The sequence below is a fragment of the Phoenix dactylifera genome, chromosome 10, assembly GCF_051530095.1.
Source record: "Phoenix dactylifera cultivar Ajwa chromosome 10, Ajwa_hap1_PhDact_Kaust_v1.1, whole genome shotgun sequence".
Classification (NCBI taxonomy): Eukaryota; Viridiplantae; Streptophyta; class Magnoliopsida; order Arecales; family Arecaceae; genus Phoenix; species Phoenix dactylifera.
In genome coordinates this window covers 24,460,283-24,482,180 of record NC_143199.1, presented here as the reverse complement: position 1 = coordinate 24,482,180, position 21,898 = coordinate 24,460,283, and the positions used below count along the sequence as shown (strand labels likewise).

At 43.7% G+C, this 21,898-nt stretch overlaps 2 protein-coding genes across 2 annotated transcripts; one reads left to right on the top strand and one right to left on the bottom strand.

The window, feature by feature from the left end:
• Positions 1-11,640: 11,640 nt before the first annotated feature.
• On the top strand, positions 11,641-18,765 carry LOC103716738 (polyadenylate-binding protein 1-like; the record flags this gene model as incomplete). Its single annotated transcript, XM_089925715.1, has 4 exons — positions 11,641-11,718; positions 13,671-13,862; positions 13,979-14,040; positions 15,185-18,765. Coding segments are annotated over 4 exons (387 nt in total), but the record flags the coding sequence as incomplete, so codon positions are not given.
• LOC120104439 (uncharacterized) lies at positions 17,482-18,739 on the bottom strand. The gene is made up of 4 exons (XM_088705615.2): positions 18,622-18,739; positions 18,257-18,535; positions 17,986-18,159; positions 17,482-17,900 (listed from the first exon to the last, which is right to left on the bottom strand). The coding sequence occupies exons 1-4, from the start codon at positions 18,631-18,633 to the stop codon at positions 17,832-17,834; spliced, it is 534 nt and encodes a 177-aa protein (XP_088561741.2). The 5' UTR covers positions 18,634-18,739; the 3' UTR covers positions 17,482-17,831.
• Positions 18,766-21,898: the final 3,133 nt, after the last annotated feature.

The window sequence follows — 21,898 nt, the reverse complement described above, 5'->3', positions numbered from 1 at the left end:
TTGTGGAAACGATACTCTTTTTGCCCTATTCTACTTGTCATGACCCATGCACTTGTGGTAGAGTCTAGGGACTATCACCGAGCTCGCGGGAGACCCGCCTGAGCCTAAAAAGAAGAAGGCGAAGATCTCGGCTGTTGTGGCCGCCGAGGAAGGGTGCTCCTCGTGCCGAGCATTTCGAGGCTGGTCGGGGGGAGGGCCCAAGTTCTAGGGGTGCGAGCTCTGCTGGAGCTACGGTGGCGCTCCCGTGCCCGGCGCCGATTTCGCAAGTTCCTGGTCGGCAGGAAGTTCCGAGCACCGATCAAGGAGGGATGAGCTCTACGGCGGTTTTCGCGCTTGCATGCCCTGCCCCAATCCCACAGCAATTGGATCGGCTGCCTCACCGACCCCAACTCCCTAGTCCCGATCCGGGGAGCAGCCAGGAGGCCGCGGAACCGCATCCGCCGAGCCCAGCAGGGCCTAGCCTACCGGGCCCGTCGGGTCATCAGGGTCACCAGGAGAGGGTGCCCTACGCTCCTGGCTGGGCGGTTTTCGAGGGCGATTCGGCTGTCGATAATCCTCAGACGGCGCGTGAAGTTCTTCGGGTCGCGCTGCTCCCGGCCGACCAGGCCAAGATCTGATCCATGAATTATGGTGCCATCATGGATACGACCGTCTGCTCTGCCGTCCGGGTAAGTTTGCCTTCGTATGTGTAAGTTTGTTTCGAATTGGCACGGATTTTGTTTCTTATTTTCTTCTTTTACAGCACCTCCACGAGATCGAGACGCTGATGCATATAGTCCAAGACTACCGGGACCGGGCCCGAAGGCATCAACGCAGGCAGGAGGAGGCCGAGGCAAGGCGCCTCGCATCCGAGGCCGAGCAAAAAGTGCTCCAGACGAGGGTGGAGGCGGCCGAGGACGAGATTCGGGCTCTGACCGCCGAGGAGGGCCCAGCGGGGGCGCCCGAGGCTGCTTCCGAGGTCACTGAGGATGGCCGCGTGGAGACTTTGGCCGCGGAGGAACCAGCCGTCCCCGAAGTCGCCGAAGACAATAGGGCCGAGCCTTAGGACCATTTTTCACATCCTTTATCGTTCTTGTAAATAGGGATGGCCTTCACATTGTTACAAGGCCAAGCCTCGACTTTGTACTTGGCCTTCGGGCTCTCTTAAATGAATTTCTTTTTCTAACTTGTGTGATTGGTTTAAGTTCCGATCCTCGGTAAATCTGGATTTCTTCAATCGGATCTGCTTTAGGTTCTATGGACCTGGGCTCTGCGGCCTCAACTTCGTCCGTTACGTAGTTAGACCTAGGTTTAGGTTCGGCATATTTGCCGAGTCCCTGAGCTCAGGTCTTAAGTTTCCGTCGCTCGGACCTTCGACCAGCGATGTTGCGGTATTTAGGTCCAAAAGAATATGCTTAGGCTCGTCAAGCCTTCTCGAGCTCGGCCCAGAATTCGGCCGAGCCCTAGGACCAAAGGTCACTAACCCGACTCGAATTTTATTTGTACTCCGCGAGCTCGGACTTCTAGTTGCTGGGGCGGATTGTCGGACTTCCTCGACTCAAGCGGGTCTGATACGAGTCCCAAGCTCCGAACAGAGTTTCGCCGAGCTGCCGATATAAACCAGGCTAGAGTTTGCCGTGGAGCAGTGCATGCGGGGCGGATGGGACCAGGCGACGATCGGCCCGGGCGAGCGCCCTGGCGCTAGTCGGGGTTTTATTTATGCACTTAGTCATTGCAGAAGCGAATAGAATAATGCAATCATAATCTAAAATGTACCTTTTGTACCGTTAGAGTCGAGCATCCCCTGCTGAGGTTGGCAGTTTTGCTTAGCCATTTGAGGGTGCTCTCCTGCTCGGGGTCCACTTCCTGGGGACGCCGGCGCATTAGGAGAATCGGTCACCATCAGGGATGTTTATTACCAATCACGAACGTATAGTCGACCACGAACATTGTCGATCACGAGCGTTTTTGGCGACCACGAACATGTTGCCGACCACGAACATTTTTGGCGACCACGAACATTATTGGCGACCACGAAGGTACTACCCCGTCATCCCGAGGTCGAGGAAGCTCGGGCTCACTGTCGACTCGTCGGGGCATCCCGATCGTAGTCGAGGAGGCGCCGCGGGGGGACCGCGAAGGTATTACCCCGTCGTTGAGCGCCACGGAGGGCCACGAGGGCACTAATCCGCCTTCCCAAGTGCCGAAATATTTGGAGATCGAGACCGAGCTCGACAGCTGATGGAGATCGAGCCGAGCTCGATAGAAGATGGGGATCGAGCCGAGCTCGACAGCCGATGGAGATCGAGCCGAGCTCGACAGAAGATGGGGATCGAGCCGAGCTCGACAGCTGATGGGGATCGAGCCGAGCTCGACAGCGGATGGGGATCGAGCCGAGCTCGACAGCGGATGGAGATCGAGCCGAGCTCGAGAGCCGATGGGGATCGAGCCGAGCTCGACAGCCGATGGAGATCGAGCCGAGCTCGACAGCCGATGGAGATCGAGCCGAGCTCGACAGCCGATGGAGATCGAACCGAGCTCGACAGAAGATGGAGATCGAGCCGAGCTCGACAGCTGATGGGGATCGAGCCGAGCTCGATATCGACGTTCCGAATTTTTCACGGAGGCGTCCGGCTTCGCTCGGTTCTGGTTGTATCCGAGCAGGGTCGTATATGCGAGCGGGGCCGGGTCATCTGGGAGTCAGCATTTAGACATTAGGAGAAATTCAACACAATTAAGCAATTGCGAATAAGTCATGGTAGAAAGGTGAGATTTATGATTGAAATGGGGAACCCCTTGGGGTTCTACTAGTAGTACATCCGGAGATTTTCGGAACTCCAACTTCGTGGAATGGGGGTCCCGTCAAGAGACTCCAGCTTGTACGCCCCGGGTCGTTGGACTCGTGCGACTCGGTAAGGTCCCTCCTAGCTCGGAGCCAGCTTCCCTTGCTCGGCTGGCCGGGAGGCCTCAGCTCTTCTAAGGACAAGGTCCCCCGCTTTGAAGGACTTGACTTTGACTTTAGCGTTGTAGTATTGCGCTGTTTTTTGCTGGTACCTCGCCATACGAACTCGGGCGGCTTCCCTCGTCTTCTCGATTAGGTCCAGGTTATTTCTGAGCTGCGAGGAGTTGGAGCTGGCGTCATAATGCTCCACCCTCAGAGAAGGAAGTCCGATCTCCAGTGGGATGACGGCTTCCGTTCCATATGTTAAATTGAAAGGAGTTTCGCCGGTGGAGACACGGAACGTAGTCCGATAAGCCCACAGGACATTATACAGGTCTTCGACCCACTGCCCTTTGGACTGGTCGAGCCTGGCTTTGAGCCCCTGCAAGATAGTACGATTTGTTACCTTGGTTTCTCCGTTCGTCTGAGGGTGCGCGACTGAGGTGAAGCGGTGGTCGATGCCAAGCTCAGAACAGAACTCTCTAAAGCGAACGTTGTCGAACTGGCGGCCGTTGTCTGAGATGAGGATGCGGGGGAGTCCGAATCTGCAGATTATTGACTTTCAGACAAAATTCCGCATCTCCTGCTCGGTGATCCGGGCGACTGGCTCGGCTTCCACCCACTTAGTGAAATAGTCGATGGAGACGACTAGGAATTTTCTTTGCCCGGTTGCCAGAGGGAATGGTCCCAAGATGTCAATCCCCCACTGGGCGAAAGGCCAAGGGGAGCTGATAGAGGTCAACGGGGCCGAGGGTCGACGTTGGACATTGGCGTTTCTCTGGCATCGGTCGCACCTTCGGATGAAGTCCAAGGTATCCTTCTGGAGTGTCGGCCAGTAGTATCCTTGGCGCAAAATCTTATGCGCCAGTGCTCGTCCCCCCAGATGATTTTCACAAATTCCTTCATGGACCTCATGCATTGCATAATCCGCCTCTGTCGGGCGGAGACATCTGAGGAGGGGAGAGGTGAAAGATCTCCGATAAAGCTTTCCTCCGTACAATATGTACCAGGCGGCGGAACGCTTTACTCGGCGAGCCTCGCGCTCATCACTGGGGAAGACTTCGTCTCGCAGATAGCTAATGAGCTCGCCCATCCAGCTCGGCTCGGTCTCAATACAATGGGTCTGCTCGGGCTCCTCCGTGCTGGGTTTTTGGAGATACTCCAGCGCCGCTGTTTTGGGAAGCTTGCTCATGCGAGAGGACGCCAACTTTGACAGCTGGTCTGCTCTAAGGTTCTCCGACCTGGCAATATGTTGGATGCAAAAAGAACTCAAGGTCGAGGTGAGGTCCAGCACCTTTCGGAGATATTCCTGCATTGTGGGGTCTCTGGCTTCAAAGTCACCCAAGATTTGGTTCACGACGAGCTGAGAGTCGCTGAAGGCCCTCAGGTCCTTCACTTCTAGCTCCTTGGCTAACTTGAGCCCGACGATGAGTGCTTCGTATTCCGCCACATTGTTGGAAGCGGAAAACTCGAGGCGTAGAGCCTGTTCGGCAACCACTCCATCTGGGCTGGTGAGGATGAGACCCGCTCCGCTACCCCCCGAGTTTGAAGAACCATCGACATGCAGAGCCCATGCCGAGCTCGGGGTCTGCTCTATTGGCGCGGGCTCGGGTTCGGGCTCGGCCTCGTCTGGTACAGTGCACTCGACTATAAAGTCGGCGAGTGCCTGCGCCTTGATTGCCGGTCTGGGTCGGTACTCGAGGTCAAACTCCCCGAGCTCGACGGCCCACTTAATAATTCGACCCGCACGGTCTGATCTTTGCAGGATCTGCTTCACTGGCTGGTCGGTCAGCACGGCCACCGTGTGGGCTTGAAAATAGGGTTGGAGCCTCCGAGCTGAGACGACCAAGGCATAAACGGTCTTCTCCAGCTTGGAGTATCGGGTCTCCGCATCCCTTAAGACCCGGCTGGTGTAATATACCGGCTTTTGGAGCTTGCTCTCCTCCCGAACCAGGACCGAGCTCACTGCTACAGGAGAAATTGCCAAGTATAGGTAAAGGAGTTCATCCTGCTGAGGCTTTGTGAGCAAAGGAGGAGAAGCGAGAAGGTGCTTGAGCTCTTCAAAAGCTTGCTGGCATTCTGCCGACCACAAGAAGTCCTTCGGCCGCTTGAGAGCCGTAAAGAACGGGAGACAGTGCTCGGCTGATCGGGAGACAAATCTTCCGAGAGCTGCAACCCGTCCCGTAAGCCGCTGTACTTCTTTAACTGTTTTCGGGGGTACCATCTCTTGGAGCGCTCGGATCTTTTCAGGATTGGCTTCGATTCTCCGTTGGGTTATCACGAAACCAAGAAACTTGCCCGAGGTTACTCCGAATGCGCATTTCGCGGGGTTGAGCTTCATCTGGTACTTCTGAAGCGTGGTGAACGCTTCGTCGAGGTCAGCCACATGGTCGTTCGCTGTCCGACTTTTCACCAACATGTCGTCGACGTAGACCTCCATGTTTCGACCTATTTGGTCTTTGAAGATTCGGGTGACGAGCCTTTGATAAGTTGCTCCAGCGTTCTTTAAACCAAAGGGCATCACCTTGTAGCAATAGATACCTCCGTCGGTGATGAAGGCTGTCTTTTCTTCATCTTCTGGCGCCATCCGGATCTGGTTGTATCCGAAAAAGGCATCCATGAATGCCAACAGCTCATGTCCCGAGGTGGAGTCCACGAGCTGGTCGATGCTGGGGAGTGGGAAGCTGTCCTTTGGGCAGGCTTTGTTCAAGTCGGTGTAGTCCACGCACATACGCCATTTCCCGCTAGCCTTTTTGACGAGGACCACATTGGCGAGCCACTCTGGATAGGATATCTCCCGGATGAAGCCGGCCTTGAGGAGTTTATCAACTTCCTCGGCTGCTGCTCGTTGTCGTTCGGGGGCGGCACCTCGCTTCTTTTGTCGCACAGGCTTGCAGGTTGGTTTTACTTGGAGTCGGTGGACCACGACCTCCGGATTTATCCCCGGCATATCCACGGGCGACCAGGCGAAGACGTCCATATTATTCCGTAGGAAGCTGACGAGGCGATTTCTCTCGCGATCATCGAGACCGGAGCCGACCTGCACGGTTAGCTCGAGAAAGTTTTCGTGTAAAGAAATTTGAATTAGTAGCTCACCGGGCTCTACCCTATTCTTCTGAGGGCCGACCTGTGCCTCTAGGGTTCCGGCCGAAAGCTGGTCTGTTGTTGGAATCGACATCTTGGCCGGTCGCTTCACCTCATGGGTCGCCATGTAGCATCGTCTCGCTACCGCTTGGTCCCCACGGACTTCGCCGACTCCTTGGCTGGTGGGGAATCACATTAGCATGTGGCGGGTTGAGGCCACGGCTCGAAGAGCGTTGAGCCCTGGTCGTCCAAGGATGGCATTATAAGCCGAGGGCAGGCGTACCATGAGGAAACCCATCCTCACGGTATTTCTCAGGGGGCGAGCCCGACTGTGACCAGGAGATCGACCTCGCCCTCTACTGGGACTGAGTCTCCAATAAATCCGACCAACGGGGAGTTCATCCTTCGCAGTTGTTTTTCTGTCATTCCCATTCTAGAATAGGCGTCAAAATACAAAACATTCGCCGAGCTTCCATTATCAATTAAGACGCGTTTTACATCAAATCTATTCATAACCATCGAGATGACCACAGCATCGTCGTGGGGAGTTTCGACACCCTCCAAGTCCTCATCTGAGAACAAGATGGTTTCCGAGGCGCGTAGGCGCTTCGGGGGGGGGGGGGGGGGTTCCTTCTTCTGGAGCTTCTCCGACCAAGGCCCCGCCTCGGATGGTGTTGATGGTGCCGGCGATGGGCCTGTTGGCATTTGGATCTTCGGGCTGTGCGGCTCTCTCCGCTGGCCTTTTCTCTTCACGCCGGCTTCGCACGAACCGGTCGAGTACTCCTCGATGAATGAGTGCTTCGATCTCGTCTCGGAGCTGAAAGCAATCCTCCGTATCATGGCCGTGATCCCGGTGGAAACGGCAGTACTTCCGGGGGTTACGCCAAGCTCCGGGATCTCGTCTCGGGGGCGGGGGCCGAAAATAGTCCCGGCCCTCGATCTCCATGAGAATCTCGGCCCGAGGAGTAGTAAGGGGAGTGTAATTTTCGTACCTTCCATTGGGTATGCGGGCCCGTGGTGGAGACCTCGGGCGGAGCGGGGACCTTTGCTGAGGTGGTCCCCGTAATCGGGATGGACTCTTCAGACGAGGCAGATTCTTGGCTCGGTGCGGGGACGGGCTTCTAGGGTGGCCGCGCTCCTCGCGGCGTCTTTTCTGCTTTTTGGAAGTCTGCTCGGCCCCGCTCCGTCTAACGGCAACAGCTTCCTCGGCTTTCGCATACTTCCACGCCCGAACCAACATTTCAGTGAGGTCAGCAGGGAAGTTCTTCTCAATGGAGAAGAGGAATCTGTAAGACCGGGCCCCAGTCTTTAGTGCTGACATGGCGATTGACTGGTCAAGCTTTCGGACTTCCCATGTTGCGGCGGTAAATCGGTCCAAATATTCCCTAAGGGACTCTCCCTCCTTTTGTTTTATATCGAGGAGGGAGTCCGAGATCCGCCGCTGGGGTCGGCTGGCAGCAAAGTTGCTGGCGAACTGCCTGCCGAGCTGCTCGAAGGAGGAGACGGTGCTTGGCTTCAGTCCGGTAAACCAAAGCCGGGCTGCTCCTCGGAGTGTTGCTGGGAAGGCTTTGCAAAGCATGGCCTCCGAGGCTCCCTGCAGGGCCATTAAGGCCCGATAGCTTTCCAGGTGGTCAAGGGGATCGGTCCTACCGTTGTAAGGCTCCACCTGGGGCATCTTGAATCTTGGCGGGACCGGCTCATCTTCAATTTGTTGGAAGAAGGGGGACCTCGTGGTGAACTCGAAGTCACCATCGCATCCCGACCTCCTTCCGTGGAGTGCCTCAATCTGGTGCTCCAGCTTCTCGACCTTCTTATCGAGCTCATCACTCTGGGGGATCGCCGCGGCGGTCCGCTCCGGCGCAGGTTGCCCTGGGACTGACTCGGCTTCTGACGGTTGTGGCCAGTCACCAGGACCTCTCACCGGGTGTTCCCTCCAGGGGGAGGCCTGAGCTTGGGGATCTTGACCTCGGAGGGGGAATCCGCTTGCAGGAGGCACCGGCTGAACTGGGGCTGGAGGGAATGGTGCCGTTGGGATGCCCCTGGGTTGCAAGCTTTGGACAGCAGTGGCCAAAGCCTGGACCTGCTGCACCAGGGCATCAAACTGCTCCGGCCGAACTTGGGGAGTCGACTCGGTCGGGGGTGGCGAGTTCTGGACGGAGTGTCCAGGACTAGGTGGAAGACGTCGAGAGGCATTAGAAGCTCCCTTGCTTCTCTGCTTCATGGTCGCGACTCGGGCCCTTTCTCTAGCGCCAACTATTGCTGGAAATTGGACCCGGGGGCGACCGTCGGCTGAGGGGGGAGGAGCTCCGCTGCTGGTACGGTGGGTGGCGGTACGTCGGCTGGTGGCGTCCTCCGGAGGACCTGCAAGAAGCTGGTGGCCGGGCTTTCCGGCGCCGGCCCTCCGATGCTTAAGTCAGAGGGGGCCAATATAAGAGTGGAGATAGCAGTTAGAAGTTAGAGTTTTTTCCGTCCCCCCCTCAAATGGAGGGATTCCCCTTTTATAGAGGAAGTTGGGTTACCTGTAATGTGACGGGGCAGATTGTCCTCTTTGTGATAATTGAGCACGATCATGTTCACTAATGGCGTCGTGGGGGATGAGACCGGATCAGACCGGAGTCAGCGAATTGTCGTGGTTGATCGGACCTGGTGGAGTGGTTCAACCGCCCGCTGTGGAGGGCCTGGGGTCCGTAGATAACAAGTGCATTAATTGTTGAGTGAACCGGTGATCAGGAAAGGCCATACGCTTTGATGGTCGAGTGATCCGGAGATTATCTTGAGCCGTGTTCATTAATGATTGATTGCACTGGAGGCCTGCAGAGGCCACGCGCATTAATGGCTTGACGACGGTAGCAGAGTACGGTGGCGTTGGATATCTAGGGTCAGGTTCCCTCAAAGAATCAGGCCGGGGTCGAATATTTGGACAAGGCATTTCGGGGCTCGGCACCTCGTCGAGCCAGTTGCCCAGTTGGGCGCCTTCTGGTCGGCGTTCCATGGTCGGGGCATTCTAGTCGGCGCTCCCTGGTCGGTGCTCCCTGGTCGGGCGCCTTCTAGTCGGCACTCCCTGGTCGGGCGCCTTCTGGTCGGCACTCCCTAGTCGGGCGCCTTCGTTCCGGGACAACTTGGGTTTTCCCCCAACAAGAAGTAACATCTACTCTATCTTAAAAGTTATGATTTTGCCTTGTGCTAAGAGCAAATATATTGGAGGTCCAAATGGAATAGTAAATTTAGATTTAATTAGCTCATGTGAACCTAGAAGAAATCCTAAATATGATTTTGTGATTCATTTTGAAGCCTTCATTTGAATCACAAACCCTATAAAGTTGGATTTGGTTCTATTTTAAGGTAACCCTGTTGAAACCGGATGTGTTTACAAAGTGCTTCTTGTTATGTTTTACCAAAAAAACAATTAAGTGCTTCTCTTCAAAGATAATGTGCTTCTTAAAATACCGTTCTAAAAGCATAATAAATAGCAAAGAGAGGCTTTTATGGCTTTATAAGGAAAAGCCAAAAAATACTTTTTGATTAAAAATTTTGTTTGATAGTGTTCAACTAAATTTGTTGCTTATGCAAGTAAAAGTAAAAATATTCTCTTAGGTTACATTAGAAAAACTAGTTCTACTTGTTTATGCTTTTACGAAGCACCAATTTGGTTTCCATAGAAATTGTAATATGTCTCCTTTTGATTTCATATTAGATATGGGAGTTGTTGCAAATCAATGTCAATTAGGAAAACTCATATCTATTTATGTCATCTTGAACCCAACCCAAAGCTAAAGTACAATTCTATGGGTTGTTGAAATCCTTGATTTAGACTGAAATATATACAAATTTGGAATTAAAACTACTAGAGTTGGATCCAGCTCTTGAACTAAAATTGCTTTTGCATTATTTTAAATAACAACAAGTAAGTAAAAAATATATACATAAATATATAGATACACACACATATGTCTTTTAAAGAGAGATGGAAGGGACATCCCCAAAAAATATTTCTCGATCACTTATGATGTCGTATGAACTATACTAGATTTATAATTTATAACACAGTGACATGCTGATAATGATTAATGCAATCTCGAGTTCAACCTTCACATTTGTCTTACTGTTTACATCCAAATATTAATTAATCATCAACTAACTATAATAAAATACTTGATAATATTACATCAACCAAGATTTAATTAATCACATATATGTTGATGCTTGGAGAGATCATGGATAGCTACTTCTCACTCATAAAGGAGGCCATATTTGGATGGCTAGTTGCTGGAATTAACTATCCAAAAGGAGTTATTAGGATGAAAAGGAGTTACTCATATAGGTAACAACTAATAACTAGCAAAGAGAAAGTTACTAGGACGAGGAACTACCAAGAGAAGGTAGTTATTTTGAAAATTAATGCCTGTCTACATCGTAAGAAGAAAAAGAAGGTTTTTCTTGCAAGGACTCATATCCTATACATATGAACATTTGACTACCTTGACACAGAAAAGGCTTCTATGCCTCTCCTATGTACAATGATTAGCATCAAGCTCTTGCATACTCAATCCTAGTCTAAAGTTCTTTGACCTAAGCTCTCATTCTATCTTTGAGGATATCAATTGAGCATCAAGAGGATCCTCCATCCTTAACTCTTATTAGCTTATCTAATTCTCAGATGTGATGATTTTCCACCCCGAAGAATATTTGTCATATACCCCATTACTTTCTTTTCATGCAATCAATCTTTTATTGGTATATGTTATTATTCTCTTATTTTCTTTATTTCTTTATAATATTCTTCACTTATTGCAAATTTTAAGTCCTTTTACTAGGATAGTCAAATATACTCTCATTGATTCATAATTCTATTGATTGACCTAGTCGATCTAGCATGCCGGTGATCTAATTAACTAATAGTTTTAGATTTCAGAAAATATTTTTGGTATGCCTAGTGTAACCTAATAAAATTAAATGCCAAAAAAAGCATTGAGATGGTAAGCGTGGGGGAAACTTTTCAAAGGAATAATCATATGAAAATTGTTAGTTGGATGAATTTATGATCGAGGAAAACGACGAGGAAGAAACTTTTGATTCTTATAGAGAAGTCTAAATGGATGAAACTTCTCAACAAAGCCACAAGTTGGCCAAGGGGACAGCACATAATACTAAATTTGGAGACCACAAAATAGCTAGCATATCAACAGTAAGATTCATTTCGTAAAATCGACTAAATGGTAGCTTGGACTAAATGGTAGCTTGTGCATACTTATAGGCTACCCTGATAATTAAAGATATCATATAATTATATTTGTCAAGTGCCATCCCAAAAGGATCAAATGATGCAAATAATTTATTCATCATGAAAAAATATCTAGGAGGCAGTGTGTGACAATAAGTGATGCTAATAATGTTGCATTAATTATCAAAAAAATATGACTATGATACACTTTCTAATAGTTGCATGTGTTTTACCATTATTCTATTTTGAATTAGTGGATGCATAGTCCCAATCATGATACTACTACCTGCATTTTTTTGCTATATGTGAAATTATCTTCTCTTTTTTCTCATAATTTATGTTCATTATTGGACATTTTTTGAGGTTCTTTTTTAATTGTTATATTCTCTTTTTTCTTTGTTATGGTTAAAACACGTTAGAAGACTCACATGATGCTTTTGTAAACTTGGATGAAAAAGAGGAAATCGATTGCCATTCCATTTTTGTCGGAAATGTAAGGCTTTCTAATCTTTGTTCTTTGTCGCATAGCTTTTCATGATGCGGTTTATTCTCGAGTTCAAATTATATAATGAGTTCTGTCTTAAATGTAGGGGTAAAATCCATGAAGGTTGTGCATCAAAACTACCTTTTCATAATTGAATCTAGATTGAAAAAAAAATTATGCAAAAGGAGTAAAAGGGGAGAGAGATGGAGAGCTAACTTTTGTGTGTACTTGCACTAATCATCTTGGTCTCAATACTTATTTATTTTAATTTGAATAGATTGAAGTTGTCCATTGATCGGAGAGTCTATTTAATAGGCCATATTATTATGCAACACCTCTTATTATGAGTTTTATGACCCACCAATTCTAAAATGCATGATGGATGCAACTAATTTGTGCTTCTACCCACTTTCGTTTTAAAGTGCCGGAAAGATGCAAATAACTTGAACTTTTACACACTCTCAAGCGATAAATTTTGACTTACAAATCATATTAGATATAGAATGCTTTTAGTTGAAATTGCTTTTACAAGTTGGTGGTACCTAATATCAATGAGAAAGTGTTTGTGGAGATCTAATTAGGTTATGATTAGATAATTTGTTCAGATGTCTAGAACATGTGATAGATAATATTCAAGTTAGATTTCTAACAAGATATAAATGATTTGAAAAAAGGATATGCAAGTAGCATTAATATTAAGATATCAGTGGAAGACAATTATAAAAGGATTGATTTGAATTTAGATCCCTTAGATTATGAAAGTCTGTCGTAGCATGTATTTAATTAATTTTACGGATGACAACACTCAAAATGCAATGAAAGGTCATCAAGATAGATATTCTATGTGTCGAGAGTGGTAATAATCACATATCGAAAAGGTAATGATGCTTATACAATCATTGGCCCATCTACCTAATAGCTTAAGGTTTTGGTTCAAATTTTTATTATGGTATCATAGCTCAAAATCCCACTTGCTTAATGATCCTCCATCACTCTCACTTGCAATCCACGTGTCGCCCCTCTTCGAGTTCCATGCTAAATGGAGAGGAGGTGAGAGAGTGGCAACAATCTTATATCAGGTAGGAACATATCTTAGTGGTGCTTTTGTACTAATGGAGTCATGGGCCATCAAGTTTCTAGCTTAAGCTTTTGGGTTGGGAATTAATATGGCATCAGAGCACAAAATTCCTTTTCCACATATCATTCCTCTTCAAATTTCGTCCCCTCTCAGGCCCTACACATGAAATGGAGTATTGAGAGAATGATGATCATCCTACATCAGGAAAGGAAACAGCCTTAGTAGTGCTTTTCAGGTTGAAGTTTAACATGGTATTAGAGCAAACAATCCCTCTTAGTAGTGCTTATGTACTCATGGGCCCGTCCATATATTAACTCAAGCTTTTGGGTTGGATTCTAACACAATGAAAACACCAAGAAATATTGTTATCTTAATCCTCGAATTGTTTTCCTTTTGATTGGGTGCCATAAATTGTCAAATACAATGCAAGTTAAGATGCTGCTGGCCCAATATTGTTTTCAGTAGTGCAGTTCATTTTATCAAGTGTCCTTTTCAGCATTGAATTTTAAACTCACATAGGAGGAGAAGCTTTAAGCTTGTTCGATGTATTATGCTATCTTTTGCTTTCCAGTTTGACTTGGAACGGATATACAAAAGGGTTTTAAGGGCATAATAAGTTGGAATTGGCAGTTTCTAACACAAGGAACAAAAACTAGTTAATATTTTGTAGAGAAGTTATAAGGGACTATATTAATATACAATATAAAGGTCTATGTGATGATTGATGTATATATCATAGGAAAAAAAGCATTGACTCATCCTACTTTCTTAGATACTAATAGGACAAATATCTAAAATTCTATCAGATTATGCATTTGTATAACATATCAAAATTATAATATTATTATTATCCATCTAATAATTGATGATCACATTTTTCCAGGTTGATTATGTTTGCAGTCCTGAGGAGGTCCAACAACATTTCCAGTCTTGTGGCACAATAAACAGGGTAAAAATTTTGGCTAACAGCTTAGGCCAGCCCAAGGGATATGCCTATGTGGAGTTTGTTGAAGTAGATGCTGCTCAGAATGCTCTCTTGCTGAATGAAACAGAGTTGCATGGCCGTCCATTGAGGGTTTGTCTTAGTTGCTTAATAGAATAGCTTCATTGTATAACTTTTTCAGACAGTAACTTGTTAGGAAGAATAGCTTTGCTAATATGACCTTTGTAAAAATTTGTGTGGACACGCAGGTGTTACCTAAAAGAATTAACATTCCAGGAATGAAACAGAGCTGGGTTCCTTTTGGTTATGGGTAAGCTTTTTTTTTTTCTTAGGCTTTCTTGGCTTTATTTGCTTTTCCATGTTCAGAACAAAAATTGCCTTCATGTAGTTAAGTTCTTTTATCAAATCTTGAGTTCATAGGATTAGAGCATTTTCTTGGCCTTCAGCCTAGAGCATACTTGTTCACATTAAACTCTAAGATTAGCCTTGTAGGATCAGAGCTCACTTCTAGTGACACTAGAGTGGCACATAATTGAGAAGTGCAAGCTGACTCTGCAACTTAAATGTTTTCAGTTTCATTCTTTAGAAACGTAGGCTTCCTTTATTATATAGCACTGATGTAGAATATAGAGTTGATGTTCGATTAGAGCTTGCGGTCCAATATTGCTGATTTTAGTCAGCAAAGGTTGGACACTAAGATTGAATGTCGAATAGAACTATATAAAAAGATTAAAATTCAAACTATGAATCATATGCTTATTCTGGGTTGCTGGATATGATGATAAAAAATTCATTTGAAGAAATTTAAAAAGGAAAAGAAGATGGGATTGTGATCTTGGGTTATGAACTATACAAAATTTAGTGGAAATACTTAAAAGGAGAATTATAAAATGGTTTTAACCACTAGGACTAAAAGATACTTTTGCTGCCTGATTTTACTTTACTGTAAAGTTGCTTGCAGCTTGCAACTAGTGTCACACACCATCCCCTATTTCAATTTTATTTGGACACTCAAATAAAGGTCTAAGTGATTGCTTGTTTAAAATTTTTAGAAATTCTAATTTTTAGAACAAATCTGCACAATAGAAAGGTTTCTGAAATGGTAAGGCCAATTGGTTCTACTCCAAGTAGTACATTTAAATAGGTAGCCAGCTGCAAATGATGGAGGTGGGAAGCCAGGTGACATTTTGCTGTGAAGCCTTGTTACAATTTCTGACACTTTGAGAGCTGGAAACATAATTGAAGTAAGTTTAGAGCCAAGAGACTTTCAAATTCATGCCTTTTGATGGACTTTTGCATACTGAAAATCCTCATGATATCCGCACCTAGTGTGATCAGGATTCATCTGGAAAACAATTTCAGCTGTTCCATCATTGGATGGTTATATGGCTGTATTTTCTTAGGGCTGGCGAAATTTTTTGTCCTTTCCTTTAATATGTTCTCTATTTGTTCAGATCAAACTATATGACTAGTGTTCCCAGCCTACAGAAGGTGGTTCTCAGAAAATGAAAACTTTTTCAGGGATTGACCAGAAAAATTTAAACAAAAGAGTCATTCTATGGAACTTGAGAATACGAGGAATCATATATCTTCTCTTATACTTTGTTCAAAGGAGGATACCTTGTCATAGAAAACAAAGTTTGATATCTATATCCTATGTTTTTTTTTTCTTTTCTACTTTTATGTCTCATTTATTTGTTTGTTCAGTTATTTTTCTTTTGTATCATTGATTGTCATTTTCTTATGGGGAGATGACATTTCTTTGTTGGATCTTCTTTAGTAATGCAAGAAATTTATTTTATAATATCAAAAAACAAAAAGATCAAACCCAACCTAAAACTGTATGGAAACACTTATTTATGTTGGAATTTGAATGAGTTTTAAAAGTTTTAAAGAAGTGTTAATAAAAAAGCCTAAAATTTTAAAAGAATTGTTGTAACCTTTAGGTATTTCAAATTCCATTTGGAAGTTTCAAAACTTTCCATTATATTTCTATGTCCCTAATGAGGCCATAAGTATTCAACCGCTATGGTTGGATTACAAAAGGCCAATATATATGGGCCATTCCGTGCACCTAAAAATAACACAAAATATCTTCTTCTCGCTCTCATAGTCTCTTCCTACCACCATTCTCTCTTATATAATTACATATATTATTTTATATTTTGGGCAATCGATATAGACTAGGTAATCTGTCTGCTATAGACGTGCACTGTAGATTAGATCCGCTGTGAGCTGTTTGGGTTGTATCTTGGAGCCGTTGTTGACCGCCAATACCTGCACGTGGGGAGGCAATAACAGTTTTAGACAGTGCGTCTCTTGGCGTGCCTCTCACACCTCACAGACCAAATAGTTCTTTGCTACTATTTTATTACAATTGTTAATTTTTTTATATAATTTAAATATTTATTAAGCATCTTGTTAGACCAACAATTTCTAGGCAGCTTTTTGAAACAAGTTCTTTCTTACCAACCGGTGAAAACCTTCAGCTTTTGTGGAGTTGTTGAGAAAGCTAGAAGAAATGTTAAAAGAGAGAAATCTTCTTTTCTATGATATGTCAAAAAAAGAAAATTCAATGAGAGAAAAGTAGGGAAAGAATAAACGGCCAATTTTCTCTAGGGGGTAGTGATGTTGAGAGGAAATAACGAAGCAAGCGGATAAGTCATACATAAACTACTCTCTTAACAACTTCCATTGTAGCTCTCTCAACTTGACCAAAGAAGAGAATTATTACTTTTCTTTTCTTTTCTCCAGTTAATTTGCTGTTCTTTCTTTCATTTGCTTGGCAATTGTAAACAGCCTTTGAGTTGTTATCCAAAATCTTCCCCAGTTGTCTCCCATGGAACTGCATTCCTGAATTCGCATTACTTGCCATCTACCTTATAGTCTTAGGATGGTACTAGGTGGCAAAGTATAGTTTGAATTTTTTTCTGAAATATATGATTTTGATCATTCATTTATACAAAATATTTAAAGAAATGCCCAAAGTGTTGTAGAAAATTCTAGGCTTGTTTATAAATTCTCCCAACATCTCACAAGTCTTAACAATATTTTGGAACCTCTTGAGTTTATCCTTGGTCTTCCATAATTCTTGAGACTCATAGTCTCCCATCGCCTTGTTCCATAAATCCATGCCACAGGAAAGTAGCTGTCTAATTATTCATTATGTGAACTTGCACCTGCATGCCTTGCAGTCTGTTCGAATTGACTCGTTGACAATCCACCCCACCAAGTCATGACATAAATAATTTTTTTCTGATACTTCTACTTGTTGTGAAAGTTAAATTGCTTTTCATAACACTACAATTGGCATTAATCATTTAACTATCATTCTAGAATTAGTATTTGATTTACAGTTTATATGATAAAAACATCATGCTTGCATTATAACACTTCATCTCATAAATAATAAGAACTGATTTATAGCTTCTTTATTTTTTTTGTTAGTGTAGATGTCTATGTGTTGATATTGAGCCCCTCTTTCCCATGGTCATTTTGCGTAGAAAAGGAAATAATAAAATGAGAACAGATATTTTTAATATAAGATCGAACAAGTTTAACAAAGATATTTACGAAATGTACTTCCTTGTCTCTATAGTAGAATTTAAGAAGTTTTTAATTTATAAAGTTGGGTACATGAAAGAATTTATTGTCTACGAATGTTCTTTTTTCTGCCTGCTACCAAATCGCTGATCAAAACCACCTGGAGGATGTACCAACACCCAGTAAATTAAACAAGAGGAGGCATGTCTTATTTTATAATGTTAATGTCTATCATTCATACTATGGGGGGCTTTGAACAAGTTAATATGAATTATTGAGAAATCGATATTAGCAACATAAGGTTTGGCATAAGCCTTATGCTTACCAAGTGGATCAAAAACAAGAATAACAAAGAACTAATTATTTCGGTCAAACCTTGTGATGCAGGAAATTCTCTTGCTATAGCAAGAGAAGGCTGTTCCTTCCCCTAGACCTACATCTCAGGACATAACCCCAGTGCTCAATCTTCTTGATTCCTCCATCTTGATTATGTATCGATAGTGAAGTAATTCCACCTTTTTATTAGCCAGATTAGCTGAATGTAGAACTAGCTACAGCTCACTTTTGCTTTCGGAATGCTGAAAGAAGCTTCTTGCCAAGTCCTTGCTTCTGTGCCTGTAAGGTAATCTGAATTCATAGGTTGCCCTTATCAGTCAATGAGTAAAATCTAAACTAAATCAGAAAATAGTCATCTTATTGTCAAGCTCTTCACCATGGTACTCATCTTGCTGCATGTCAATTCACTCCCTTTCTTCCTCCTCTTCTTCTTCTCTTGGAAGCTTGCAAGAGATCTCAGAACAAAGCTCGGTAGCAATATCTTCTTCCAGTCACCTAAGCAAGTTGGAGTTCTCCTGTATTTTTTGCGCTTGCGAGAAACTGGAACTAACTATATTGGAAACATTAATCAGTACCTTGACATGTCTAACCATTTAGAATGGTGATCAAGTTAGCAAATCATTCAAGAATAACCCAAGCACCAAGACCTTGTTGTGCTTTTTCTCAGGAGTGTAGGAGTTTGTTGTGCCATAACCCGGTGTCGTTGCACCATGGGCAAGTGCCCTCAGGTGCTGTGCATAAAGAAGCAGCTCAGCTTTCCGATCGTAGCCAACACTTGAATGTGGTCTTGGTCTGTGGCGATCAACATGGTGATAGTGGTGATGATGATGGTGGTGGTGGTGATTTATATTTGATGAAGCCTTTCTCCTAGTTGGCTTTATGGTGTATACTGTCACAAGCACTGCCTTCTCCCTGCGGCACCAGCCCTGCAATTAGAGACAGACCACGTATCCTACATAACATAATCTAACCAAATATAAGCAACATGGAAAGAGGAGAGAACTGAACTCACTGTTTTCTGCATGGAGAGAGAGAGAGAGAGGTATTGTGGAGGAAGATGGTTTGAGTGTAGTAGAGCTGCTTGGGATTGGTTATTGCCGGACAATGGCAAATGGCCGGCTGCAGGCCAAAAAACTAACAAAAAGAAAAAGAAAAAGGTTAGTACTTTGGTCAGATGGAAAGCACGAGGTGAATTGTTGCATAACCAATTGTAGGAGGCATTCCTGCCAAAAGTTAGGAAACAAAATGAAGACACTAAATTACTGATGATTTGTTCATCTACATTTTTTCTATTGCTTTTGGCACCTAACGTTTGGATTTTTATCTCTTGTATCCGTTGAAACCAATTCTATGAGATGGACCTTACCTATGCTTTTTTTATTTTAATATATCAACCTGCCTTTTAAGACCATCTTTTGTCTGGTGGTTCGGTGAAAAGATGTTGGGATTCACAGAAAGCTGAGAAAAACATGCATTTAGATGGACTGTGATTAGGTGTGATTAGAAATTCAAATTAAACTATTCAAAAGCTAAAGAATATTAAACAAAAGAGGGCGACTATCGGGACCGGTGCGGGCGTGTGTTTAGTCCCACGTCGGTTATTCATTGGGCAGATCTTGGGTACTTATACAGGATTAAGAAACCAAAATAATACCTTTTGGCTAGCTATTTTGGATGAAGTTCTGGATTGTTACAAATAGTATCAGAGCGGATCCGGCTCATAACCTACGTGAACTAAGAAACACTGCAGCAAGGATCCATTGGGGCTGACTACGGACCGAACGTGGTGTTTATGATTAGATTTGAATGGATTTGAACCCTCAGCCTAACGAAAATACCAGGGATTAAACGGGGGGAGTATGTCAGAACTGGTGCGGGCGTGTTTAGTCCTATATCGGTTATTTATTGAATAGATTTTGGATACTTATATAAAATTAAGGAACCCAAATAATACATTCTGACTAACCATTTTGGATAAGGTCCTGGATTGTTATAGTAACATTAGAAAATATGTAATTGTATAAATTCTAATAGTTTTTATTAAACATGCATAAGGCATGCAGTTTGAGATTTATAGGAAGTTGGGTGCCGAGAGTTGGTAAAGCCTCGTTTCGGTACTGGAGACTTGGGCTTGATCCAGGGCTCCCTTTAATATCAGGTCAGGCTTCCACTTGTTTTAGTTCCTATAAAAAGTGTTTTCTTTTTTAATGATAAATGCTAAGTAAAAAGGATTCATAAAGGTTTCAGGAATAATGAAGTGTTAGACTGGATAGGTATCACAAAGGAAGACTTATATCGAGATTAACTTTTAAATGTACAATTTAGTTTCACATTGCAAATAAGCCTGTTATTTCTACTTGGTTTATTTCTAATTTATAAGATGAAACCTGAAACCTTAATCTATTTCCTACTTTCAGGTTTTCCCTTTTTCCTTTTTTTTTTTTCTTTTGTGTGTGTGTGTGTTCATCTTTATGATCCGCTAGACTTTATGGATAAGCTGGTGTGAACCTAATTTTGATACAATCATCCTTGTAAGAAATCAAAACATTTTTCTTATAACTTCTAGTGAATCCAATAAAATAACTATTCTAAGGCATCCAACATTATCCATTTGTAATGTTCATATAGAGTATTTCAGTTGAAGCAATATGAAAATCTTTGAAACTATGTGAATGAACTGGTTTCTCATCAAAAACATGGAGCACAAAAGAAGTTGTGAGGGAAGTATTTTACGAGTCTCCACAAATCTCAGATATAATGATGCTAGGCTTATGTGCACCCTGGAATGGAATAAGGTTGATTAGAGAAATTATTTATAAACATAACTAAAGGAAGAATCGGATGGAGGAAAAATGGACAGATTTTTCGGTGGTCAGCATAATCGACAAGGTTAATTCAACCCAAAGATGAGATATAGAGTTCGCTTTGCATAGTTCAAGCGGATGGTGTTTCTTATAGGCATAGAGATCTACAATAATGCCCAGTGATTATCTAATATAGAAGGACCGGAGAGGTCGGTTAGATGAAAGAAACAAAGATAACCTGCCATAGTTATGAAATGTACCTCAAAGAGGCTTTGGAGACTTGCTATGTTTTGACTTTTTTTAGATGTCTCCATACTAGAAGTGTATGAGTTATCTGTGGCAATAAAAAAAAATTAAGAAGACTTGGAGAGTCGAGAAGATGTAGTTAGATATAGCTAAGCAGGAAGGCTATGCCGTCAACAAGCAAGCAAACAAACAATAGTGTAGATAAAAGACCGGGAAATAATCATCATGGTAAATTCTGACTGTGGTTTTCACTAATAATTAATTCAACCTGTTACAGACAACAATACTTCTTTTATTGCTTACATGTTTTTAAACATATTATTATGCAAGCAATGTATGGACATATTGCATGAGAAAGTCATAGCAGAAAGAATTGCTTACATCCTTTTAAGAAGTAGCACCTGAGTTATCAAAATCCTTTTCTCTAGCAAATCCATGAATTATGGCATTGTAGATTGCCAAAGAAGGGACATGACCATACTTGTCCATATCATGTAAGGTAGACATTGCTTCTTTCATTAAGCACACCTTCAACACAACAACCAAATGATTCGCGAGTAATTAGCATCATTAATTTGGGTCATGTCTTTGCTTTCCAAGAAATATCATGCACTGAAGGTCATGAATTTCAATACAAACATAACAATTAGATAACTTCTTGGAATTTAAAGAATTTAACTAAAGAAAAACTTCTGATGCATCCACATAAACTTTCAAAAATGCTAACAACATTTCTACCTTAACTACAGCTTCTGAGAAGAACCATGAATTCCTCGATCCAACCAAATTGGGACGTGATTGATCCATATGAAATATTGGGGGCTGATCCTCTTTCTAAAGCGGAGGCGGTAGTTCGACTCAAAAGTAAATGCTTTGTTGTTCGAAGCGGCTAAATAAGCCTACTATTTTCATGAAAAAAAGGGTGTAGTTTCTTTTCTTCCACCAAAATCAAGAAAGGAGTTTGGGTATAGACTATAAAAAAGATATTTTACCAGATTCAACTAAGAATGAAAGCCTTTTTTGTTGTTAATCCTATGTATGGGAAAGAATAAGAGAAGAGCTAAAAAAACTTATTTCCATGATGGGAACGGGCAACAACTCATATGCAAAGATTGATGTCTAACGCGAAAAAAGTTTTACAAGCATACGTACTGGAGCGGGGATAGGCCGATGGCTTGAAGGCTATCAAACGTCATTCTCAAAGAAATCCCACGAGGCTAAGCAGAACCAGGTTCATAT